The 22,855-nt window shown below is 40.6% G+C and overlaps 3 protein-coding genes across 3 annotated transcripts; 2 read left to right on the top strand and 1 right to left on the bottom strand.

Moving 5' to 3' along the window:
- Nucleotides 1-413: 413 nt before the first annotated feature.
- On the top strand, nucleotides 414-4,480 carry pdzk1 (PDZ domain containing 1). The gene is made up of 7 exons (XM_047342725.1): nucleotides 414-620; nucleotides 743-961; nucleotides 1,517-1,827; nucleotides 1,951-2,149; nucleotides 2,243-2,464; nucleotides 2,547-2,843; nucleotides 4,032-4,480. Exons 1-7 carry the CDS (start codon nucleotides 414-416, stop codon nucleotides 4,083-4,085), a joined length of 1,509 nt encoding a protein of 502 aa, XP_047198681.1. The 3' UTR covers nucleotides 4,086-4,480.
- Nucleotides 4,481-4,577: 97 nt separating this feature from the next.
- Nucleotides 4,578-10,051, bottom strand: si:ch73-390b10.2 (Golgi pH regulator). The gene is made up of 14 exons (XM_035175369.2): nucleotides 9,799-10,051; nucleotides 9,144-9,203; nucleotides 8,861-8,964; nucleotides 8,656-8,762; nucleotides 8,470-8,571; nucleotides 8,253-8,373; nucleotides 7,607-7,687; nucleotides 7,409-7,518; nucleotides 7,212-7,300; nucleotides 6,510-6,602; nucleotides 6,258-6,353; nucleotides 5,503-5,592; nucleotides 5,341-5,406; nucleotides 4,578-5,251 (listed from the first exon to the last, which is right to left on the bottom strand). Exons 1-14 carry the CDS (start codon nucleotides 9,838-9,840, stop codon nucleotides 5,045-5,047), a joined length of 1,368 nt encoding a protein of 455 aa, XP_035031260.1. The 5' UTR covers nucleotides 9,841-10,051; the 3' UTR covers nucleotides 4,578-5,044.
- Nucleotides 10,052-11,063: 1,012 nt separating this feature from the next.
- On the top strand, nucleotides 11,064-22,015 carry zgc:113337 (uncharacterized protein LOC503741 homolog). The gene is made up of 7 exons (XM_035175649.2): nucleotides 11,064-11,296; nucleotides 11,822-11,928; nucleotides 12,031-12,351; nucleotides 13,623-13,952; nucleotides 16,869-17,153; nucleotides 19,174-19,275; nucleotides 20,775-22,015. Exons 2-7 carry the CDS (start codon nucleotides 11,847-11,849, stop codon nucleotides 20,780-20,782), a joined length of 1,128 nt encoding a protein of 375 aa, XP_035031540.1. The 5' UTR covers nucleotides 11,064-11,296; nucleotides 11,822-11,846; the 3' UTR covers nucleotides 20,783-22,015.
- The last annotated feature ends 840 nt before the right edge of the window (nucleotides 22,016-22,855 follow it).

Here is a 22,855-nt window from a genome sequence, read left to right as displayed (position 1 = left end):
AGGTTATAAGTAAATCCAATACTGGCAGCTGCTTCTTTACTGAAGGTTTACATTGTGGAAATTGAGAAGCATATAGCAGTTGTGTCTTGTTTAAATCACAGCCGCAAACCATCAAGACATCTACATGTTGGACCATTTTCAGATTTTATCTCTAAATTGATTCAAACTAATGAGGCAGCATTTGGAGATTAATGTTAAATCTAAAGACACTTTATCAAATTTTATGACAGACATTAGAAGATATAACGTTTGTGTGTGTGTGTGTGTGTGTGTGTGTGTGTGTGTGTGTGTGTGTGTGTGTGTGTGTGTGTGTGTGTGTGTGTGTGTGTGTGTGTGTGTGTGTGTGTGTGTGTGTGTGTGTGTGTGTGTGTGTGTGTGTGTGTGTGTGTATGGTCTTTCCTCCTTGTCAGGACATGGCCGGGTACAAGCCGAAGGTGATTTCTCTAACCAAGAGGCCGGGTCAGACATTTGGCTTCTATCTGAGGCTGGAGCATGGCGAGGAGGGTCACCTGGTTCGCTGTCTGGAAATGGGAGGACCGGCCGAACTGGCAGGCATGAAAGATGGAGACCGCGTTATCCGAGTCAATGGAACATTTACTGATGCACTGTCCCATTCAGTGGTGAGTAGAGGATGTGAAAGTACTGCAGTGCATTAACCAAATCAATAACGACTCCTGGGCAGGTGGAATAAATCCTGTGACAAGCATCTTTCCTCAGACGCTGCTTTGTTTCCCCGGTGCAGGTGGTGGACCTGGTGAGAAACAGTGGAGCCTCTTGCACGTTCCACATCCTGGATGAAGCCTCCTTCAAGCAAGCAAAAGCAGAGGGAGTAAACTTGTCCAAGCCTCAGAGCACGTCGGTCGCCAATGGTGTCGCCAAACGAGCTCCAAATCTCAAACTCTGCTACTTGCTCAAGTCCAGCTCCGAATACGGGTTTTCTCTGCGCACAGTCAAAAGTGAGGTCACAAGGCAGCGTTGGAGAGTCCAACTTAGGAAAACTGCAGATAAAACCAACAGACCCTGAGAAACACACATCCTGACGCAAATGTATTACCCCCTATAGATAATGAAATAGAATCTGAGTGTAAATTTGACTGCAAATTTGCTAAAAATTGCTTAACAACATTTGGTTTTAAATGCAGTTTTTAATACCATTTTTCTTTCAACTGCAAACATGGTGGATCCGTGTAAAAACATATTAATATTGATATGATTTTTTCCATGACATCTTATTAGAAAGTAATGAAACTCAACAATGATGTGTGTGGAGGTATATTTATAGAAAAGAAAGTAATGGCGCTGAAACAGAGATATCATATCATCATGTAAATTAAAAACTGGGGTGAAAATTGGGCAAGATGAAAGTGCCACTTTCACAACCTGGTGACCAAAAGATTATCCTATCTGTAAAATATGAATCTCTATTAATGGTGCTTCATCATAAAGGAAGAGAATTTGATCCATGAACAATATTCATTTTGCTTATTTCATATCTTCTGTAACCTCCCCAGCTGAGCCTGGTTTGTTTATGACGGAGGTGACCCCAGGAAGTGTGGCTGACCGAGCCGGGGTCAAAGCCAACGACCGCCTGTTGGAAGTCAACGGAGAGACCATGGAAGACTCCACACACAACCAAGCTGTGGACAAGATCAGACTGGCAGGTGCCAGCATTATGTTCCTATTGGCTGATGAGGAAACAGACAGGTACTATCAGAGCAAGCATATGAAGATGGAAGCCTGTTTAGCCACGACCAAGTACCTCCCTCACAAGCCACGCATAATCGATATGACCAAAGGACCTGATGGATATGGCTTCATACTCAGGGAGGAGCCCAACCAAACAGGCAAGGCCAATATCAATATGTTCATTTAACCATAACTGGGATTTTCATCAACATTTATCCATAAACTGAAGAGAGGAGGCTTTGTTTTGACTCATTTACACTGTGCAGGACACTTCATCAAGGACATAGAAAGAGGCAGCCCAGCAGAACGATCAGCTCTGAAGGACATGGACAGACTGGTGGCTGTGGACGGAGAGGAGATGGACAGCTGCACGCATCAGCAGGTAGTGGATAAGATCATGCAGAGTGGCAAAGATTGCTGCCTCCTGGTGGTGGACAAAGACACGGATCAAATGTATTGGCAGGTGAGTAAGGATTCTGCTGTCTAATATACTAATATATATCTAATCTAATAGCCTGCAGACAATCATTACTATGTCATGTTGTGTCACTCACAGGGGAGAGTGTCTCCTATGCTTTTCTGGGAGGAGATGAAGGGTTCCAATTCACCACCCAGTTACACAGAGGCCATCAATTTACCTGCTACCGTCCAACAAGCATCACAAGTCCAGGTGAGGGAAGAGGAGCTCAAGCCAAAACTCTGTAAGATGGAGAGGACCTCAGCTGAGTATGGCTTCCACCTTAAAGGCATCCAAGGAGTTCATGGACAGTGCCTTGAGGTGAGATTTAGAGGAACATCCACTATTTGATCATCACACCTTAAAATCAAAGGGGTAAGGTATAAGTCACACTTTGTTTCAGGTGGAGAAGGGTGGAGCAGCTGACAGGGCAGGTCTGGACGACGAGGACGTTGTGGTGGAGGTGAATGGTGTGAATGTGGAACAGAGTACCCATGAAGAGGTGGTGGAGATTATTCACGACAGTGGCAGCTCTCTGGAGATGCTGGTGGCTAAAAAGAGCGTCTATGACCAGCTCACAGCTAAAGGAGTGACCATCACACGGCTGCTACTTGAGGAAACATCCTACGCTCAAGTTCACAATCAAGAGAGCAAGGAGGAGGCCAGACCTGAAACACCATCTGGTCCAGCAAGAGAGCGGGTGAATGATCCTTTTTTTTATTTTTATGTTTACAGATAAGATTTTTGGATCATGTTCGTGGCTGTTGGGTTGTTTGGTTTGGGAGTCTCTCCACCACTTTGGTCCCATCCAAACAACCATTGAATGCCTCTAGAAAGTTTGGCAACCACCAACAACTGATCAAAGGTTTCACTTGTCAAGTAAAATATCTCAACATCTACCACTCAAATTGGTACAAAATCATTCACAGGCATTCATGGATCCCCAACAATGTATCCTGCTGATTTTAGTTGACTTAACTCTATTGTCACCACAATTTGTGGTTTTGGGCGACACCAACTATTTAGACATTCTTGTGGCCTTGCAGCTTTGGTGATCCGTTGGCTTTTCATCTGGCACCTTCATTATCAGACCTTAATCCAATTTGTCCAGTATTTTAGTTTTTGACTAAATACTTTCAAAACTAATGAAAAAATCATCAGCCTCAGCTGTACTTTGTGTTCACTGTCAGCTAGCTGATGTTAGCATGCCAGCACACTAAACAAAAATGGGGAACATAGCAAACATCAGGTCATGACTACTGTACATCATGGACTGTAAATAAAGATGGATGACGCATCTCCACTTCTCACACTATTTGGAGCCAAAGTCTGTGTGGTGGCGATCGGGTGCTGAGGCAGTGGTAGCGAGATCCCGCCAATACACTCGTTCGACTAATTGCAAATCCGTCTCAGCCGTCTATAATAACTTTTCACCCCATTTTCACAGCATTAAATCCCTAATTACTACCAAACTTATTGGAAACATGAACACTTGAACACGTCTGATAAGATGTACCTGAAATGACAGACATCTTTGAGAATTATTTGTTTGGGCCATGTCCCGTCTGCTAACAAGGAGGAGGCAGGAATATGACCTTTACTGCAGCCAGCCAACAGGGGGCTTTGGCTTGTTTTGAAGAGCTGACATATCGTCCATCTTTTTATACATTCCATGGTCTACACAACATCAGTATAGCATTTAGCTCCTAGCACCAGACTGCACCTTCAGTATAGCCTACTAGAAATGCCTGTACACCACTGGTCTTTTTTTTCGTAGCCATGTATTTGGTTAATCTTTACTAAGATCATGTCAATGCCCTTTTATCTTTCTAAGTACCAGGTGATACATAGACATTTTCCCAGGTTGAAACTGTTTTTTCTCTTTTAGATCTCATCAGTGTCATCATCTGCATCTCAAGGAAGTTTCGACGAGAGGCTCTGAGACGTCACCTTGAGGACACGTTCCCTGATTGGGCCTTTTTCAATTTAACATCGATCCATTGTGTTTGTTTTCCTTTAAATCAGCTCTGTGAGCTTCACTTCTTTCAATTAATATCAAAGAAGAGGCAAAGAAAAAGCAGAACAAAGACAATAAAGACTTCCTAAAATTCACTGTCACCTATGCACTGCTACTTTAAATCAAAAAAGAAAAGCTGCATCAGCTGTATGAAAATGGATAAGAACACTAACATGCTCCTGAAAACTGTAGAGTATGGTGGCAATGCACCTTGATGTTGGTGGCCACCCGCCAATAAACCGAACAAAGATGAAAACTGTAGATCTACTTGTTGATGAACCTGTGTGATGATAACTTATATCTCTCTGTGAAAAAAAACTGCTGCTATTATTTAATGATCTCTGAATTAAACACATTTCTCAAATGAATGTAAACGAGTGAAAATGTATACGAACACAAATAAATGAACACGTACCATCTGGATTAAGCTTATTTTGCTTCCTGTTTTTGTTCCAAACTAAATAACATTTATTTTTGAAGCTCACGAGTGAAGTCATCTTTCATTGACACCTCAGTGTGAGTGAAGCAGGGATGTGCTGTGAACAGGACAGCTCCAGTGTGTTCAGACCGACTTAAAGATAAATAACATTTTGACCAAAAGAATACAAATTTAAGAGCACACAGAACATTTGCCTTGAGAATAAAATTTCTAATAGAATCATTGTATTGAAAATACTTTTTTAATTCAACAGAGCACACATCCAAAGCTGCTCCAGTAGTTCACCGTCACCTGGATTCAACAACATTCCTGATTCAGGAATAGGCAGTCAAGACAATTATGTCTCGTAAACAAAACAAAGTCTGGATATCCCTATATTCCAGATTAAAAGTCGCCCTTTGGGCCGAGAGTCACATTAAAGAGATAGGAGATGCAGTGCAGGAGATCAGAAGGACATGTGTTTCTCTGGTGCCTGTTTGTGAGCAAGATAAAGAAAGAGGATGCTGGACAGGGCGCTGACCAGGAAGATGACGTCAAACCAGCGGTGATAGAAGTTGAACTGCAGCTCTCCGAGAACCTCGGTCACAATGGAGCGATACTCCAGCGGCATGCTCATGCGCATCAGCAGGACAGATGATACGAAATACATCCCCTATTAGAGTGAGAAACAAGAAATGTTCTGAATTATCAGTTGTTTGTCAGCTCGGAGTTATGAGACAATAAGGACACAAACACACTCACCATTATCTGAGCCAGGACGAGCACGATCACATTGGATGACTTGCTGCTTGATATTGCATAGAAGAACTATAAACAATTAAAACATTAAGTGTTAAAATATATCTCAGGTATACTATCCACAAGATCTATTTAATTAAACATGTACCAAATGATAGACTTTACCTTGGTGAGGGTGATGAGTAGGCCACGTATGGATGTAACGATTATTATTCCCACCAGGATGAAAGAGATGTGTTGAGACCAAAACTTAACCTGTGACAGGCAGAAAGAACATTAGTGTTCAAAGGAAGAGGGAAATAACAGTAGTGAACATAATAACACAATAATATAATAACTTTATTTGTATAGGACATTTCTAAACAAGGTTACAAAGTGCTTCACACAAAAAATCCATAGCAAAATGAGGAATGAACTATCATAAAAGGTATTTAGTTCAGTTAAATTTTAAGAGCCAAATCATAGCATAAACAGGTCAAGACCTTCTAATCTATAGAGAAACCCAGCAGTTCCCACAATGAGCAAGCACTTTGGCGACTGTGGAGAGACAAAATCTCCCTCATTAACTGGGAGTAACCTCCAGTAGAACCAGACTCAGTGTGGGCGGCCACCTGCCTCAAACATGCTCTTAGTGTGAGCTGTAAGAATTCAATCAAATAATTTGTCTCGGTGGAAAGAGTTTAGAAGCGATCATAACCAAGATAACTGCAGAGCAATCAGGCAGGGAGATGATAATGGACCGGCGATTATCTTTACAGGAGGTCACACTCTGTTCCTGCAGGTGTGTGTGTGTGTGTGTGTGTGTGTGTGTGTGTGTGTGTGTGTGTGTGTGTGTGTGTGTGTGTGTGTGTGTGTGTGTGTGTGTGTGTGTGTGTGTGTGTGTGTGTGTGTGTGTGTGTGTGTGTGTGTGTGTTTCTTACATCAAACTGGATACCCAAGTAGTTCACTGTAATTTCAATGCCCCTTGTCACTGGATCTGTTTTCCCCACTCGGTCAAACACAATGTTTATTGTGGCCTATGACAGAAAAGATAGAGATTTAAAAAATAAATCATTTTATCTACATCTTTGACAATATAAAAACAGAACAAAAAGTGATTATGTTACTTTGGTAAAGGTCATAGATTATTTATGTCAGAAAAAAAGAAAAAATGCTTGAAAACCAGTTCTCACCATGAAGATTTTCCAAACACAATAGATGGAAAAGAAATAGCCGAGGAAGTTGAAGTATTTCCCCTGGAATGTCTTCGAGTACTCAATTCGCTCCTAATGATAAGACAAGGTGGTGTTAGCTAATCATTTATCGTACAGACACAAATGAGGTGATAAAAAGGGGTGTGGTGTGCACAGATAAATGTGTGAGTGTGTCTGTAATGGCAGCCAGGGCCTGAGGCGAATGGTTCTTAACAGTGTTATCAGGCAGTGATTTGAGTAACAACCAATGATATGAAAGATATGCAGAGTCTTATTGACTCATTTTTAGAAAAGAACATTCACTCTCTGGGCACTTTTGACCTGGATATTGGAGGAGACCAAACCACAGTGAAGAAAATGTTGGACTTAAATTTATCGGATTCACAGTTTCGACACTAATCAAATGAGACAGGATTGCTTTGTGTTTTATGGGTGTGACAGAACTCAATTGTAATCAACACCCGAGGCTTAACAGCTTCAAAACTAGATGTAGCTAAAGGAAGCTGTAAGGTTTTTAAAGAGCTAAAAAAAAAATCATTACTCAACATTTTCAGCAGAGTACATAGGTCAGTTATGTCACTTTCTAGCTCTGTAATCCTTTTTTTCCCTTAAGATAGAGATCCTGCTGTTTTGGTATTAAGAAGACCCCTCATTGTAAATGCCTACGTGTGTGTGTGTTACCTTGGTAGCTTGCAGGTCAACAGTCTCCAGAAAGAGTTGCCGACTCAGCTCTTCCAGACCATCGACTTCCTGCTGGATCAGAGAGAGGTCTGGGGGGGAGGTGGTCAAGGCTTGTATCTAATTCAGACTCCTTGTACATAGTTATCTAGTAACAATAAATGAATTGTGACCATGTTTAATGTGAAGTTAAAGGATACTTTCGCTGCCTGTTTGGGTGGAGGTAACACTCTTGATCATGCCCCAAAATCCAGTCTGTTTGTTCTGGTCTTCTCCGCGTTGGTACATCTGCCTCCGCGTCATAGCAATTCTACACACACACAGTAAAAGCACTTAGAACAATGTGGAGGCACAATTCTTTGAGTCACTTCCTTTACAAAATATATGGATTTGGTTACCGTTTCTTCTTGCTCACAATCATATCCATAGTTTGGAGCAGTCGCCGCTCCAGAGCAAGGATGTCACTGTCTGTTACATTTCTGTCAACATCAAAAAAACGAAGCTTGTGTCCAACCACAGATCAAATTTCAGGCATTTAAACAAAAGACATTGATTTCAGGACAAGAGAACCAAAAAATAGCAAAAATGCTAACTTATTTCCGGGGTATAGGACTCTTTCCTCTATTCGGTGTCTCTAACATTTATAAATCTAGTGCAATACAAATGTACCTTTCAGAGACAAAATAATATGTGATGGTAGTACTATGAAAGTTGTGTGCGATGTTGTGTTCTGTCTTATATATATCTGGACAGAAAAGTTTTGTAAAATGGGACCATTCAAATGATAAATAAGTAATTATTTTGTTTTAAGTCAGTGTCATTTTGTCATTTAAAAAGCAATAATATACCTAATATTAGCCTAAAAGCAATGATCACTTAAACAGCACTAAAAGCAGGATAAATGAATGAGATTAAAATGACATCACGCTAATACAACAGATTGAGCTGTTGAGCCATGACTGATTATAACAATTATTGATGCATAAGCAGACTTGGATAAACAGGCTTTGTGATGCAGCTGTTGATCGTAAAGTCAGAGCTTACCTGAGGAAATAGGACATGTACGTGTAGGGACAGTTTACAGCACCAAACCCAGACAGCAGAGCCATGAGAGTAACGCCGATCACACCAACTCGACTGATGAGCTGCTCGATGGACAGGATGCCTGAACAACAGAGAGAGAACAAGAAAATAGCAAAAACACTGTTCTCACATTATGCATGGCAGACTATTGTCCAAACAGGAGAAGAAGCACATTTACCATGTTTGGGACTGAGGATGGGAAATGGGTCTCCCAACTTCCAGAAGAAATACATGAAGGTAAACCACACCATGCAGGCGAACAGAAGCTTCTGTCTCGCCACTAAACAGACAAAGGGCAAACGGTTTTAAGTTAAAAATCATTCCAACATCATCAGACATATTATTTTTAAATGACTGTTCTTACGCAGGCGTATGTTGCTGACAACAAAGTATCCGATGTAAAAAGGCACCACGAAGATTAGAACCAGAAGGATCACGTACAGATTCAGTTTCCAGTGGAAATACCTGGAACTGTGGCAAGAACATTGTTTCTGTGTCAAATTCTTCATCGGAGATGATCAGCAGCAAAATAACACAGTCCAACAGAATCCAACAGAAAATGAACTTACCTGGTACTTAAGGCACCTAGAATCTCAAAGATGATGAGCTCAAACATGGTACACGAAAAAGCAAAAGTGATGGAGAAAACCACTTGGACGACGTACTGTCGCACCTGTCAGGAAACAGACGAGTCGACACCTCAATGACACGATATCCTGAGGCTGTAGTAGGATTACAATTCTATTTATGTGCGTGTTTCATTATAATTATTGGTATAGTTTGCCCAGACCAGTGGTTTACACATCTAAACAGTGGTTATTAGGAGAAAAATGATTTGGAATGACACTGTACCTCATAGTCTTTGAAAAGTCTCCGCATGAAGAATAACCAACCAAATCCAAAGAACAGCACCTGCCACGGATTAAATGAGAAATACGTGAAAGAAGATGAAAACGTGAACATTGGAGGATCACATTTATGAATTAAGAAATGTTTATTACAAAAACTATGTTTTCCTGTCATCAAGCTGCCAAGTTTCTAACAACTATTCATGGAATCATTTTTGAAAGCATCATCACTTTACTTTCAGTGGCTGACACTTTTGCACGTCATTGAACAACACTGTCTTCAGAATTTGGACACAATTCATGAAACTTGAATTCAATTAATTCATTGAATTAAATGAAAAGAAACAAACAGATTGGTTTTAATAGACTGATGATGCACATTAGACCTTTTATTCACCTCAGGCATGTTGACATGTCATAGCAGTAAAGTGTGTTAGGGATGTAATAACATTATATAATAACAATAACATTACAGTCCTATAATTCATTGTCGATATTTTGACTACGGAGTCATGTCAACATGTCCGTTGAGAGAAGGCTCTTCTGCTGGAGGAAGCTTCAAACATGGTGAACTCAGAGATGACAAATGAACGAACTCATTCTGCTAAAGGACAACAAACAGCTAGCGACCCAGCATCTATCAAACCAGTGCACTTTACCTGTGAGGTGAACATGATGACGGAGTCCACCACGAACGACATGATGTCTGTCAAAACCACTCCGCCTTTAGTCCGTTAAAAAGTCGCTGCACGGATGAAACAGGGACGAGGACACTTTCACTTCATGTTGATGTGAACACACAGTTACATTAAAGAAGCTTTAAGCGCTTTTCTTTTCGTCATTTTAGCTCATTTGTTGTTCAGCTGTCAAGTTTCATGTTGCTGCGTCACCAACGTGCGTCCGACTAACACACTTCCGTCGCAAAACTGTGACGTCACATACGAAAACCTTCAAATACACAAAATAAAATCAAACACATTTTAAAATGATTAGCAAAAATTCTAAATTTAATTCTGATTCGAATAAAATCGTAAACTTAACAACTCGATGTCTTTATTTGATGCTGCAGGGATGTCTGCAGTATTATTGTAATTACCATAATAGCCTACAGAGGTCGACAAAGCAGAAAAACTGCAGCTGCTACTTTTTATATTATTACATTATATTATAAATTATATGTTTTGTATCTAAGATACATAATCAATATATGTATCGTGGATGCTGAATCATAGATTTTATGAGTTTTTCATGTCAGTTATGATGTGTTTGTCTCACAATCTCTCTAATATAACTAGAGAACTTATCTTTTAATATTTGAATATTTTATCCCACCTACAGCAAACACTACTACGGCACCTGATTCTTACATCCTGCAGGATATTGCAGGATTTGACTACTTCTAATGAAATGTTTGCTTCAGAGGTATTTCCTCCAAGCAACAACTAGCACACAAATAAACATTGAGGTCTAAATAATGCACCAACAGGGGGATAAAAAGAAGTTTGCATCCCTGTCAATCCACCTCATCTTTTCAAAACGATTTAAAATACAACATTTTAATTAAAAAACATTCCAAAACATTCTCCCTATGTTATATTTTACACTGAAAAACCTACTGTGATCTGTGCATTGGAACTGTGCAATAGTTAAAAATGTGTGTATATATATATATAGTCACTGTGGAGTGTGCAATCTGCTGACTATAGCACTTCATATTTATGTGTGTTGTGTGTGTGCTCTAATCTTTATTTGGTTCGCCTTAACTTTGTAACATAATATGTGTAAAATGTGCTCTTTTGAACTTTTATTCCTATTCTATTCTATTCTATTCTATTTTGGAATCATACACTGATATATCTCCATTGCTTCCACCATGTAATGTGCACTGAGTGACAAAAGAAGGCGCTGTGAGCCTCAGACATGAGCTGCTCCACATCCAGTGGGGAGAAGTGTGGAGCTGCCGCCGGCTGGTGTTCATTGTGCTGCGGGTGGGCAGAATAGAAAACACACGGATGAGTAAAAATAGTTATTTGAACGGGGCTTGTTCTGGAGTGATGTTTCAGGAGACTGCTGGGTCGTAGGGATGGACTGGATGTGGCAGAAGTAGAACATTTCCTGCTGCTGGATTTAAACATTTGTCCCAGGACACAAGTAGGGGTGAGTGTCTCCTTATTATGAGTTTATTATCAGGCGAGGAAAAGACAGAATGTATGAGATGATTCAGTTTTTCTCATGTCATCAACAAATTTAAGTTTTATCTAGTTTCTGTTGATCTTTAGTGAGTTATTGGCTATAACAAGTTTGTATTTTATTTTTATTTGTAATTTAATTGCAAGTCATTGTGTTAGACCTGAATTCTCCCTGTATTCCATTAAGTCTGTGATGTGGCAGATGTGTTTAACCAGCTTGTGTATTATACTGATCACATCTGTCTAATCTGAAAATATGTGTTGTATAACAAAGGACAATATGTTTGCACTTAGTAGTTTTCTGAATGCTTTAATATGATAAAACATGTTGGAAGCATCTGAGTGACGACAGGAGCTCATCTGACTCTGGGTGAGGGGAAAATGAGGATGTGGCTCAACTCAGCCTCTCAGTATCACTGCTAGATCAACAGGTGTGTAAACTATATCAGAGTTTGAGTTGGTCTGATGAATGAAAACTGATTCTCCACATCAGAGTACCACTCTTCCATCTCCAAGCAATGAAGAAGATGGTGATCCAGGCTTCCTGTAGGAAAGGTCTGCAGGTGTGTTTACTCCTGCTGCTGGTGGGACGACTGCAGGGTAAGTACCAGGCTGAGTCAAATGTCAAATGAAGACCGACAAATCAAACTGGAGTATTGTTTTATGTACAGTATGTAATTGACCTTAGGGTGGATGTATCAGGCAGGGTCACAGCACCAGAGCGTCTGGAGGCTCCGGTGGAGAAGCCCTTCACTCTGACCTGCAGTGTCTCGAGGGAGCGGGGTGAATCCCTGAGGCAAGTGCGCTGGCTGGACGTCCAGAACCAGACCCTGCTGAGCTACCAGCCCGGCCAGAGAGACAGCGTGAGTGGACAGCAGCACGTGGAGCTCGCCTCCTCCCCAAAGGACACCTCGGCCATCACCATCCGCAGGGTGGGCTTCCGCGACGAAGGCTGCTACACCTGCATCTTTGACATGCATCCCTCGGGTTCAAAGCAGGGTCAGACCTGCCTCACTGTCACCTGTAAGTAAAACCATTAATGGCTTTAATTTTAATGATTAAAAAGCAGTTTGGCAAATTGAAAAACACCCATATGTTAGTGTTTAGATAATATATATTCAATCTGAGAATCCATAGGAGCAGTAAAAAATGCATTATAGATCATTGTTATCTAGGTGGAGGAAAACACTTCTTTGTTGCGCCGACTCCTGAGATTAAGAGATTCTCTTGCAAATCTTTAACATTATTAAATGTAAACAAATGATTGCTATGTAATGGAATTGATTGTTTACACAACTGCTAAGTCCCAACAGTCCCCTCATGAAAACACATGTCAATTTATGAGATCTTTATTTTTATTTAGTTCTGCACCAAATTGCACACAACTGTGCCTGGTTTCTTTCATCAGGACCTGTGAATTATTCTCTGAGAAATCTGTGAAAATGTTGAAAAACGTCATAATAAAGAAAGCGAAAAGAAAATTCTAGATCCGCCCCTTGATCCTGGATTTGCACCAAAATGTAATGGGTTCTTCCCGGACCCATAGACCATCCCTCAGTTTCATGGAAATATGTCTAGTAATTTTTGCATAATCCTGCTCACTAAAAAACAGACAGTTTCTCCTTTCTAAAACAAATGAACATTTAATGAAAGATGAGTTTTCAGATTATGGTTCAAGGAAAGGAAGCGACTGAGGTTGAGTAACGATCCTAGTGACAAACTAATTGGAGTCCCGTCATCTGTTGTTTTGAGTTTGATTTGTTAGAGAAAGCTACCAGCTATAGGAGCCATTAGTGAGCAATCACATGGTCCAACAGGTTCTTACTTGACAATAATTAAATGACTGAATTCAATTCACCTTTTTATGCTCGTGTTTTTGTTTGGCTTAACCTGGATGAACTCTTGGATGCCCGCCTTTTGCCCCTCTCCCCAACAAAACTAAACAAAAAGCAATAGACTCCAGGGATAGTTACTCCTCCCTACAAGACGATTATCAATCTGCCGTGGGGATTTACTGAGAAAATATGTGCATACAGATGTCCTTAACCACTCCTAACCTCTGAAAACAAGTTGATGAGCCTGTGGAGGCTCAGCCAGTAATGTTAATAAAGAGCTGGAGCACAGGGAGAGGGAGGTCTCACTAACCAGAAACAGCTGCTGCAGATTCCACTGACTGGTTTATGTCTGGGTGCCTCATATTTCTGAATATTAACATTGTCCTGTTCTTCACCCTCTGTCTCCCTGTTGCCTCCCCCCATCCATCACTGGACGGTGGCCCTTTGCTTCACTCCCAGCACAAGTCACCGTCGACGGCAACAAGACGGCGGTGAGCGGCAAGAAGGCGTCCCTCTCCTGCTCCTACGGTTTGCCTGAGAAGGTGCAGCAGATCTCGTGGAGATACACTCCTGCACAAGGAGAGTCCGCAGACGTGGCCTCCTTTGCAAAGCGCAGCGACCCCATGATTGAGCCACCGTACCAGGGGAGGGTCTGGCTCAGTGCCTCGCTGTCCGACAGCCAGCTCACCATCCAGCCCGTCTCTATCCAGGACGAGGGCTGCTACACCTGCCTGTACAACACAGATCCTGACAAACCAAAGAGCTCCACAGTTTGCCTCTCCACCTATGGTAAAAACATTGTGTCCCCAAACAGACATCACTGATTTTATATATGATAAGATCCATATGGAAACACAGTGGTTGTTCAAAACTAGAGCTGCCCTTGAGGAGCAGGTTATGTACTGGGCATAGAGCCATGCACCATATGTTTAGACTTTTTCAATACTTTCTTTATACAAGGTTTGCTGTTAGTTACTGTTATCATTCTTCCTGCTCAGACACAAAAAGCTGCCCAAAAACAAAAAAGCGTATTTAGGAAATTATGTTTTCCTTGTTCTTGCTATCAGTCAGAGAAGAAGATTGATACCAGTTTTATATCTCCTGAGTAAATATGAATGTTCGGAACATCACTTTTCATTTCCAACATGGTCGCACAACACATCTCACAAACTATACTGAGGAATCACTTTGTCTGGGAAACATAAATCTGTAACAAATATCTGTCTATCAAAGTGATACTTTACTCTAGAGTAACAGAGTGACCCACGCCTCCAGCCTTTAAAGCAAATCCTGTGAAAACAGCTAAAACTCAGACTTTCAGAGCAGAAAAATATATTTGTTACCTGCTTTGTAATTACTCCAGTCATGAGTCTTACACTGCTTTGTGTCACTTTTGGTTGAGCCTCAGTGGGAGAATTTGTCTGATTTGCCTGATTCTATCAATAACTTGAAGGGCACAAACCTCCACCACATGTATTGAGATCAGACATGTTTCATTAAATTAAATATCCATTCCTGGATATAGTTAAAAGGAATATTTGTTACCGTACATATCAGTAACTGCATTATTTGCTTCGCCAAGGATTTTTTTTTTTCATCTGCACTTGTTTGTTTGTTCGTTAGCAGGATAACGCAAAAACTACAAGCGGGATTCCACAAAACTTGGGATAAGGATGCAATATGGGTCAAGGAAGAGCAACATAAAATTGTGGTGCGGCTCCAGATAAGGAGGCGGATTGATTTGAACTGATTTCCCAGGGAATAATTCATGGATCTTGAAGAAAACAGTCAGGCACATTCAGGGAACTGATATCATGTCTGATATCTTTGCTGGTGGTGAGTGCACCGCCATCATCTTTTAACAGTACAGAAAGAGGGGGGGAAAAACTGGATCCACACCCTTAATCAAATCTGCTACACAGTTAATTGGTTCTTCCTTGGCCCCTTCCCCACGCCTCCACCAAGTTTCAAGAAAATCCGTTTTGTAGTTTTTGCGTGATTCTGCTAAAAGTCAGACAAACAACAATGAAATTGTTGGCAGAGGGAATAGTTTTTTCTTTTCGTTTTTCAGATGGACATTCATGCTTGGTAGCAGCGAGTGTCCTACAGTAGATGCAGCAGCCGCCTATAGACCGGCTCCTGTGGCAGAAATAACAGGAGGAGACGTAACCCCTCGGACTTAGACAGGAATGTTGATCTTTCCTTCGTTCTGATTGTAGCCGCTGAATGTTTTCATGATACAGCAGCAAAGCTGAGCTGTCGGGTGATTTGTTAACACAAACACAGAGCGGTGTGTGTGTCCATGTGAAGAATAGGCCATTGGAAAAAGAATGATGGAGGCAGGGAGCGAGCTCCTGATGCATGACTGTGACAGTGTTTGGAGCAGACACTGATTCCCTCTGTGCGTTGTCTCGCTCTCTTTCTGCTCACTGGTGTTCCCACTTTTTCTGTCCCGCTCCCGTTCTCTCGCAGTTATCTCAGCAAACAGACGGGCTTTTGTTTGAGATGTGAACTGTACAGTAGCCTACAGTAGGTGTCTCTAATAGCGAGCCTCCATTAGCATTAATGTTTTTTTTTCTTCTTGCAGCTCATTGCTCTTCCACCCTCATCCCACTCTGGATGATGTAATTCCCTCCCACACACACACACACACACACACACACACACACACACACACACACACACACACACACACACACACACACACACACACACACACACACACACACACACACACACACACACACACAATTCTTGTTATTTACTAAGACAGGTGACTGCGTGACCCCAGATCGTGTGTGTGTGTAAATCCATGAGAGTGTATGCAGTTTGATATCTGTGTACCTGCTTTCCAAGGAAACAATGTTAATCTTTTGGAGAGATTGTAAAAATAATATTGGATTCATGTAAAGATTTATTCAGGTGGTTGCAATCTTCAACCTCACCACTAGATGCCACTAAATCCTTCACACTGGTCGTTTGATATACATTTTTGTTTAATTCCTTTGTGATTCCACTTTAAGAGTAACACTTAGTGAAAGTTCAGTTGAAGTTGTAACGTTGAACATTTATACATTTTATATGATATAATAGCAGCACAGATTGTTATAAATCCAGTGTTCGAATAAAGAAAAGCTTCTGTTTAGAAAAAACTGTGGAATGTAACTCAGCGCTGTAACTCTTATCTCCTTCATCGGGCACTGTGGTTTGGATTGTTATCGGCATTTTTTTCTGTTGTGCATTCACTCAACCCAAAATTTGACACTGCTCCAGACTGATGGCGGAAGAAGCTCATTACTTAGAAACTGTGAGAAGAAGAAGAAGATGAAACTACGAGGGCCAAATATATGTGGCTGCACGTGTTCTTGCCAACAGAAATGTTCTCTGTTCCAGTGTATCACATTCCTCGCTCACCCCAGAGAACAGAAAATTGAAAACAGCCTCAGATTTACTTATGGATCTTAAGTGTGCGGGAACTCACATACCGTAACTGATCCAGGGGCTTCAAGGTCTTTCCCAGGTATCAACTTAGCAATTTACCCAAAGACACTTTCCAAATACACAAACACGAACCGTACTGCAATCTGAATTTGTAAATTAAACCAATATGTCCAGCCCTGACTGCATATTAAAACCATTGTTCTACATCTGTGCTATATGTGCACCAAGATGATAGTTGTACTCCTTTCTGTTCATTTCCCACAGTGCTGCCCAAACCCCAGGTGAGCTACAAGACCACCTCTCCAGGTGTGATCGAGGCCAACTGCACCAGCGTGTCGCGTCCCCCGGCAGAGATTGTGTGGAACGTGGAGCGAGATAACCGCACCATGGGCCCCCCTGTGACCACGCAGCTTCCGCAGGCCGACGGGACCACTCTGGTCATCAGTACGCTGACTGTGAAGTCAGGGCTGCTGAAAGACGTGTCCGTCAAGTGCCTGGTGCACCACAAAGGCCTGGAGTCGCCGATCGCTGTTTCCATGAACACTAAAAGTGAGTTGGTGGCGGTAAAGTGTCAGTTGTGGCATTGCATCTTCTTTTGTGCAGGCGTCAACATAACTTTCTACACATCATGGTTACCTACCTTAAATAAGGACCACTAGTAAACCAGAATTCCACTAAGAAAACTCAAAAACGCAGTTTGTGAGTTCATGTGAAAATTCACTTGAATGCCATCTAAAGTCGGAATAACAACTCAGAAAGTCTGTGAAAATGTTGATGCAAGAGTTGTTGCATCAACAAATTCAAATTCTATATTGTTGTCCCTGGCCCACATTCACCTAACACATTTTCGGCGTAAGGTCTAATACAGCGTTTGCCATATTTTTACTTTCTCTGTAAGCTCTGGATGCAGCCCTCCATTTCTCTCTCTGTTTCTTTTTCTCTCTCTCTGTCAACTCACTTGACTTGGCATATGGAATCTCTCCCTGCTGTTTATTTCTCTCGTAGCTGAAAAAGATATGTAATGTCATGCCATAAACCAATAAGTTATTTTGGACTAATGATAGATGAACATTTTAACGCAAATATGCATTTCGTCCAGTAATGAAAAACACATAAAAGCAATATGTACTTCATGTTGCTTTATTTGTAGTTTTCATTTTTGAAATGTTTTAACATACCTTTCTCTTCTCCGAGCAAGGTTCTCCGCTCTTGCTACAGGGTCAGAATTAACACGCTGCATATGGCGAGCGGTTTTTATTTTGCTTGGAAGTGGCATCTGGTAAAATAAATTTAAACAGTTATAAATAAATAAACACATAAATAAATAATAAATTCATAATAACCGAGATAAAATTACATGCTATATTTTTGGGGTGGTATTTATTCATGATATTGTACAAAAATTTAACATAAACCGTTGTTTCTGAAATATTAGAAAAAAATACTCTAATTGCGTAGAAATATTTTCCAAATAATACTCAAATAAAGTACTTTGTGTATATAAATAATTAATTGAATATAACAAATCTAGGACATATATCTATCATGTAAAACACTCTGCAATGGTCGCACCACATTTGGTCGCACCACATGATATTTTCTAGTTCAGTCAAAATTTACAGCCACAGCATTGGCCACCTAAGGAAAACAAACTAGGTCAGCACAAAATGTCACTATGCAATTTATAATCAAAACATATATTTTGAGAAATAACTTAGAATTCATAGTTTTTTTGAGGTCATACCACATGATATCCAAATGTGGCAACTACATACCAGCTGTGAAAAAGGTTATTTTTTTCCAAATTTGAGAGAGAGTTACAAACCTGTTGCTGCTTCCATGGGTCCTTGGCAAAATGGTTTATGATGCAACTTCCTGTCTTTGAATGGATTTCAACATCAAAGTCCCAAATTGGTCATTTCTTGATGGTCGCACCACATGATATTTCATAAAATGGACATCATCGGACAAAGTTTGTTTGTATACTATGATGGAAATATAAATGCAAATGCTTTGCAATTTTGTACAGGACTACAAAAGACTTTGGAAATCATGCCAAATATGGCAGAAAATAAATTTGAATAGATTTTGAGTAATTTCAAAGAAGTTTTCACAACAGCAGTCATGGCCGGACGGTCGCACCACATGATATTTTGACACTTTATAAAACAGAAACATTGAAATAACTAATGGTTTTTGGAAATTTAAAGTGTGTACATATACGTATAGAGGTACTACATATATATGGTATTTATTTATGTATTTAAACCTTTTTTTAACAGAAGAAAATGCAGTCGGACAGAAAATATAGGCGTCACGTCAATGACCCATATATATCATGTACAAATATATAATCTATATAAATATTAAATAATATATAAATAAATCAAACGGAAATAGAAGAGGGATTTAATCAGGGATGGTACATCTAAAGAAATGATTATCCAGACCAGTGCAGGCCGCACACACACACACACACACACACACACACACACACATCTATTCAGTGTTTTATAACCTTGATCTTAATTCCATGATGTCTTATTTTACTTTCTTTCTCTTCTTCCAGTTGGAACAGCTCTCACCATCCTGATCTCAGTCACCACAGTAGCAGCTCTGTTGGTCATGTCCCTCTGCTTCTGCCTTTGGAAGTGTTTCCTGCGCAAAGAAGGTGAGTGAGTGTGTGTGACGACAAATCATTGCCTTGTGTCGAGGTTTCAACCGAGCACCGAAAGCAGTGTCATACTCCCACACACCTGAGCAGATGTATCTACATGCTATTGGTCATTTAATACATTGAAACAGCAGTCTGTGTTTATTCATGTGGTGGCAATGTTTCCAAGAATGTGCAGCAGTATGGAGCAGTAAACTCTAGAGGAGTGATACCGTGCCTTTCTTGATAACGTTTTTTTTTCCTGGCTTACACAATAAATTATTAGAAAGTTGATAAAATGTCATATTTAGGACTTGCTCACTATTATAGATTTTGACAAACTGCACAGATGCAGATGGAACAATGGCCCATTGGGTTGAGGAGCATCACAAACTATAATCACTGGTTGTGATATCAAAAGCCAGAAGGTGAAGACTTTCCTGTTTCAATTAGATTTTAAGATTTTGTGAAATGATCACAGTATAGACACAACTCCCTTACATGCTGATTTTGTGAACAGTCAGTTGTATTAGCATGTGCTAAACTTAAAGCTGCACCAATCCTGTTTTTGTTGTTTTTTGGATCCTATGGCTGCATGTGTGAGTTGAAAAGAAGAAGAGTGAGGAGCCCACAGAATATGATCTGACTTTGCAGTTACCTATGACAGCGATGTCAAAATCCTGTTTCTACCTGCTCTCAAGCTGCACTTTTCTCACAGTCAGTCACTGCTCTCTGTCCGTGCTCAAAGAAAATAAAGAAAACGGTGCCTCAGCTGAGCAGACGACTGAAACACGATCTGGAGGGATGAAGTCTGGTGCGCACTGGGAAAGTGTGAAAATAAAATAAAGCGGGAAATGAAGGGTGTTTGCTTTTATAGCTTTGTGGTAGAGAAGAACTGATGCTCCTGATGCAGTGCTTTTCCTCCCAGTGGCTCACGTACACGAGGTCTGCAGTGGGAACATGCTCCCACTGCCACAGCCTCGTCTAACTGAAAGTTGTTCAAAACTATACATGCGTGCTCCAGAACTCATCGCTTCAGATCATGTGTTGTACAAGTTCATACAGCAGAAGTTTCACATCATTCGCTTGTGATAAATCAATATGTCAATGAAAATCTAGGATACCTAACCCCAGCCTGTCGGGATATTTGGGTTGGAGCCACGTTGGCGGGGCTAGAATACTAGAATTACTTACACTGCACATGTCAGTAATCGGGTAAAACAATAATGATAACCATGTGTGTCATGAACAGATAAATGTGGTCCTATATTTTAGATTTATATATATATATATGTAATGTCTCGTTATTAGTTTCTTAACAAGCAGCACTTCTCAAAAGATGACCAAATATGAAGAGAGATTTTAATTAACCTGTTTCGATTGTCCTCTTTGTAGCTTTGGCCCCAGGCCAGATTTGAAATTAGATTTTCCTTTAATAAACAGTAGAATTAACTTTGGCATTTTTATTCGATTTTGTTTCATCACTTCTCTTGCTCTCTTAATGCGTTTCTTTTCAGTGGAATAATTGTTCCGAGCCTGAAAAGCAGAGGCAGTGCTTCTCAGAGCCAACGTTGCAGAACTGATTCCCGACATCCTCCTCCTCCTCCTCCTCTTCATCATCACCTTGGTACAAATTGAAGATGGTCGGACTAACCTCTGCGGCTGTCACCAACACAATCCTACTCGTGAGCGCCGACCGTTTGACGTTCAACTCCGCTCCTCTGAATCTGACTCTCACATAATCTCCAGGCTGTGTTCACATGAAGTCTGTTGACTGGGTCATATTTATTCTCTGTAATGGATGAGTCACCGTATGGTCAATTAAAGTACAGGGACTTTTCTTTTCCTTAAAACACTGTCCTCTGTTTGTCTGTGATGTTTAAATGATGTTAAAAAAACAAGTGTGGTGATATTTTATGTTTTTCTTATTCAAAAAAATCCTATTAAAAAAGATAAAAACAGATCAAAGAGCCACATGATGCACCAGTGACATGAACATGGGAAGTTTAGTTTTAAGTTGATCCCAAAGACACCATTCAGCTTCCATACATATTCACTCGCTCACAAAATGACTGTTAATCCCAAAAACTCCACTATTTATCCTACGGCTGTTTGTGTAGAATTAGCTTAAACTACAGAATGAAAATATTTATCTTTGTATTTATCTTTTTGTAATGTTGATTCTATATATATTTCTTTATGCCCTATTTCTAGAGATGTGTCTCAGCTAGTCTCACTTCCTTCACCAGACTATAGACTGAAACATGGACGACATGAGAGCTCCCCAAAAGTGAAGCCAAAGTTTCTTGATCGCCACCTGGTGGCTATCTGCAGTGTTGGTCATTAGTCCCACCTCCCCCATGTTAGTGGATTAGACATGGGCCAAACAAAAACATCAAAGTACACATCAAATACAATTTTTTAAAATATGGTTTCTGTCGTTTCAGTTAGTCTGTATCACACTGATGTATGTTCAACTGACTCGGTGTATTGGTCAAGCGTGTGCATCGCCGTGACCTTGCTACTGCGACTCAATCCCCTGATTGCTTCTGCGCAGACTCCGGCAGTGTTCGTGTCTTCATTCAAATTTTTGGCTTGATTTCTGGATAATGGAAGTGGAAATGTTAATGTCGTCCATCTTTACAGTCTCTAAATCAGACCAGTATTGAAGAGATTGACTTGTGCTTTGATATGTTTGGGATTTTCATGGGATTTTTGACAGTAGGAAAAATATTAAATACATAAATGTAGAATAACACAGCGAAGTGATTCTCTTCTTTTACCTCAGTCAATGACCTCCGTCCTCTTCCTTGTTTTGTGACAGCTGGGAGGGGTCATGGGTAGATTTCATCAGATAAACTAAAATTTGTGTATCTACAGAAAACTTTTCTACACGTTGTGTGAGTGTGAGTGTGTGTGTGAGTGTGTGTGTGTGTGTGTGTGTGTGTGTGAGTGTGAGTGTGAGTGTGTGTGTGAGTGTGTGTGTGTGTGAGTGTGTGTGAGTGTGAGTGTGAAGGTGTGAGAGAGGAGTGTGAGTGTGTGAGAGAGAGAGAGAGAGAGAGAGAGAGAGAGAGAGAGAGAGAGAGAGAGAGAGAGAGAGAGAGAGAGAGAGAGAGAGAGAGAGAGAGAGAGAGAGAGAGTCGAGGTTAAATTCCATGAACAAATAGCTTGAATCAATTCCCTGAGGAAGAAATGCTGAAACCTTTTTGGTGCCTCTGAGCGGAATGCGTGTCTGTCTGCATCTTAAGAGTCCAACGAGTTCCTGTGGGTGAACTCAGGTTAGGCTGTGATGGGGTGTTGAGGTTGGGCGGCTTTGTGGTTTTAGAAATTGACTCAAGCGCTGCAGGTTTAACACGTTAAAAAAATAAAACCCTAAAAGCTGGCTTCACGTTTTTGTTGGATCTGGATCAAAGTGGCCCCCGAAAGTAAAATGTAAAGATGCTTTGTGGATATAAAAAATGTGTACGTGTACATGCATTTAAAATTGTATTGTTGGATTTAGAACAGATAAGAATCTGTCAGTTATTTGTCGACAGAAGAATGACGTGCAGGTTATCAGTCTTCAATCACTTTCCGTCCTCTTCAGAAATATGATTTT

This window comes from Hippoglossus stenolepis, chromosome 13, assembly GCF_022539355.2.
Source record: "Hippoglossus stenolepis isolate QCI-W04-F060 chromosome 13, HSTE1.2, whole genome shotgun sequence".
Taxonomy (NCBI): Eukaryota; Metazoa; Chordata; class Actinopteri; order Pleuronectiformes; family Pleuronectidae; genus Hippoglossus; species Hippoglossus stenolepis.
This window is presented reverse-complemented; position numbering and strand designations above follow the sequence as displayed.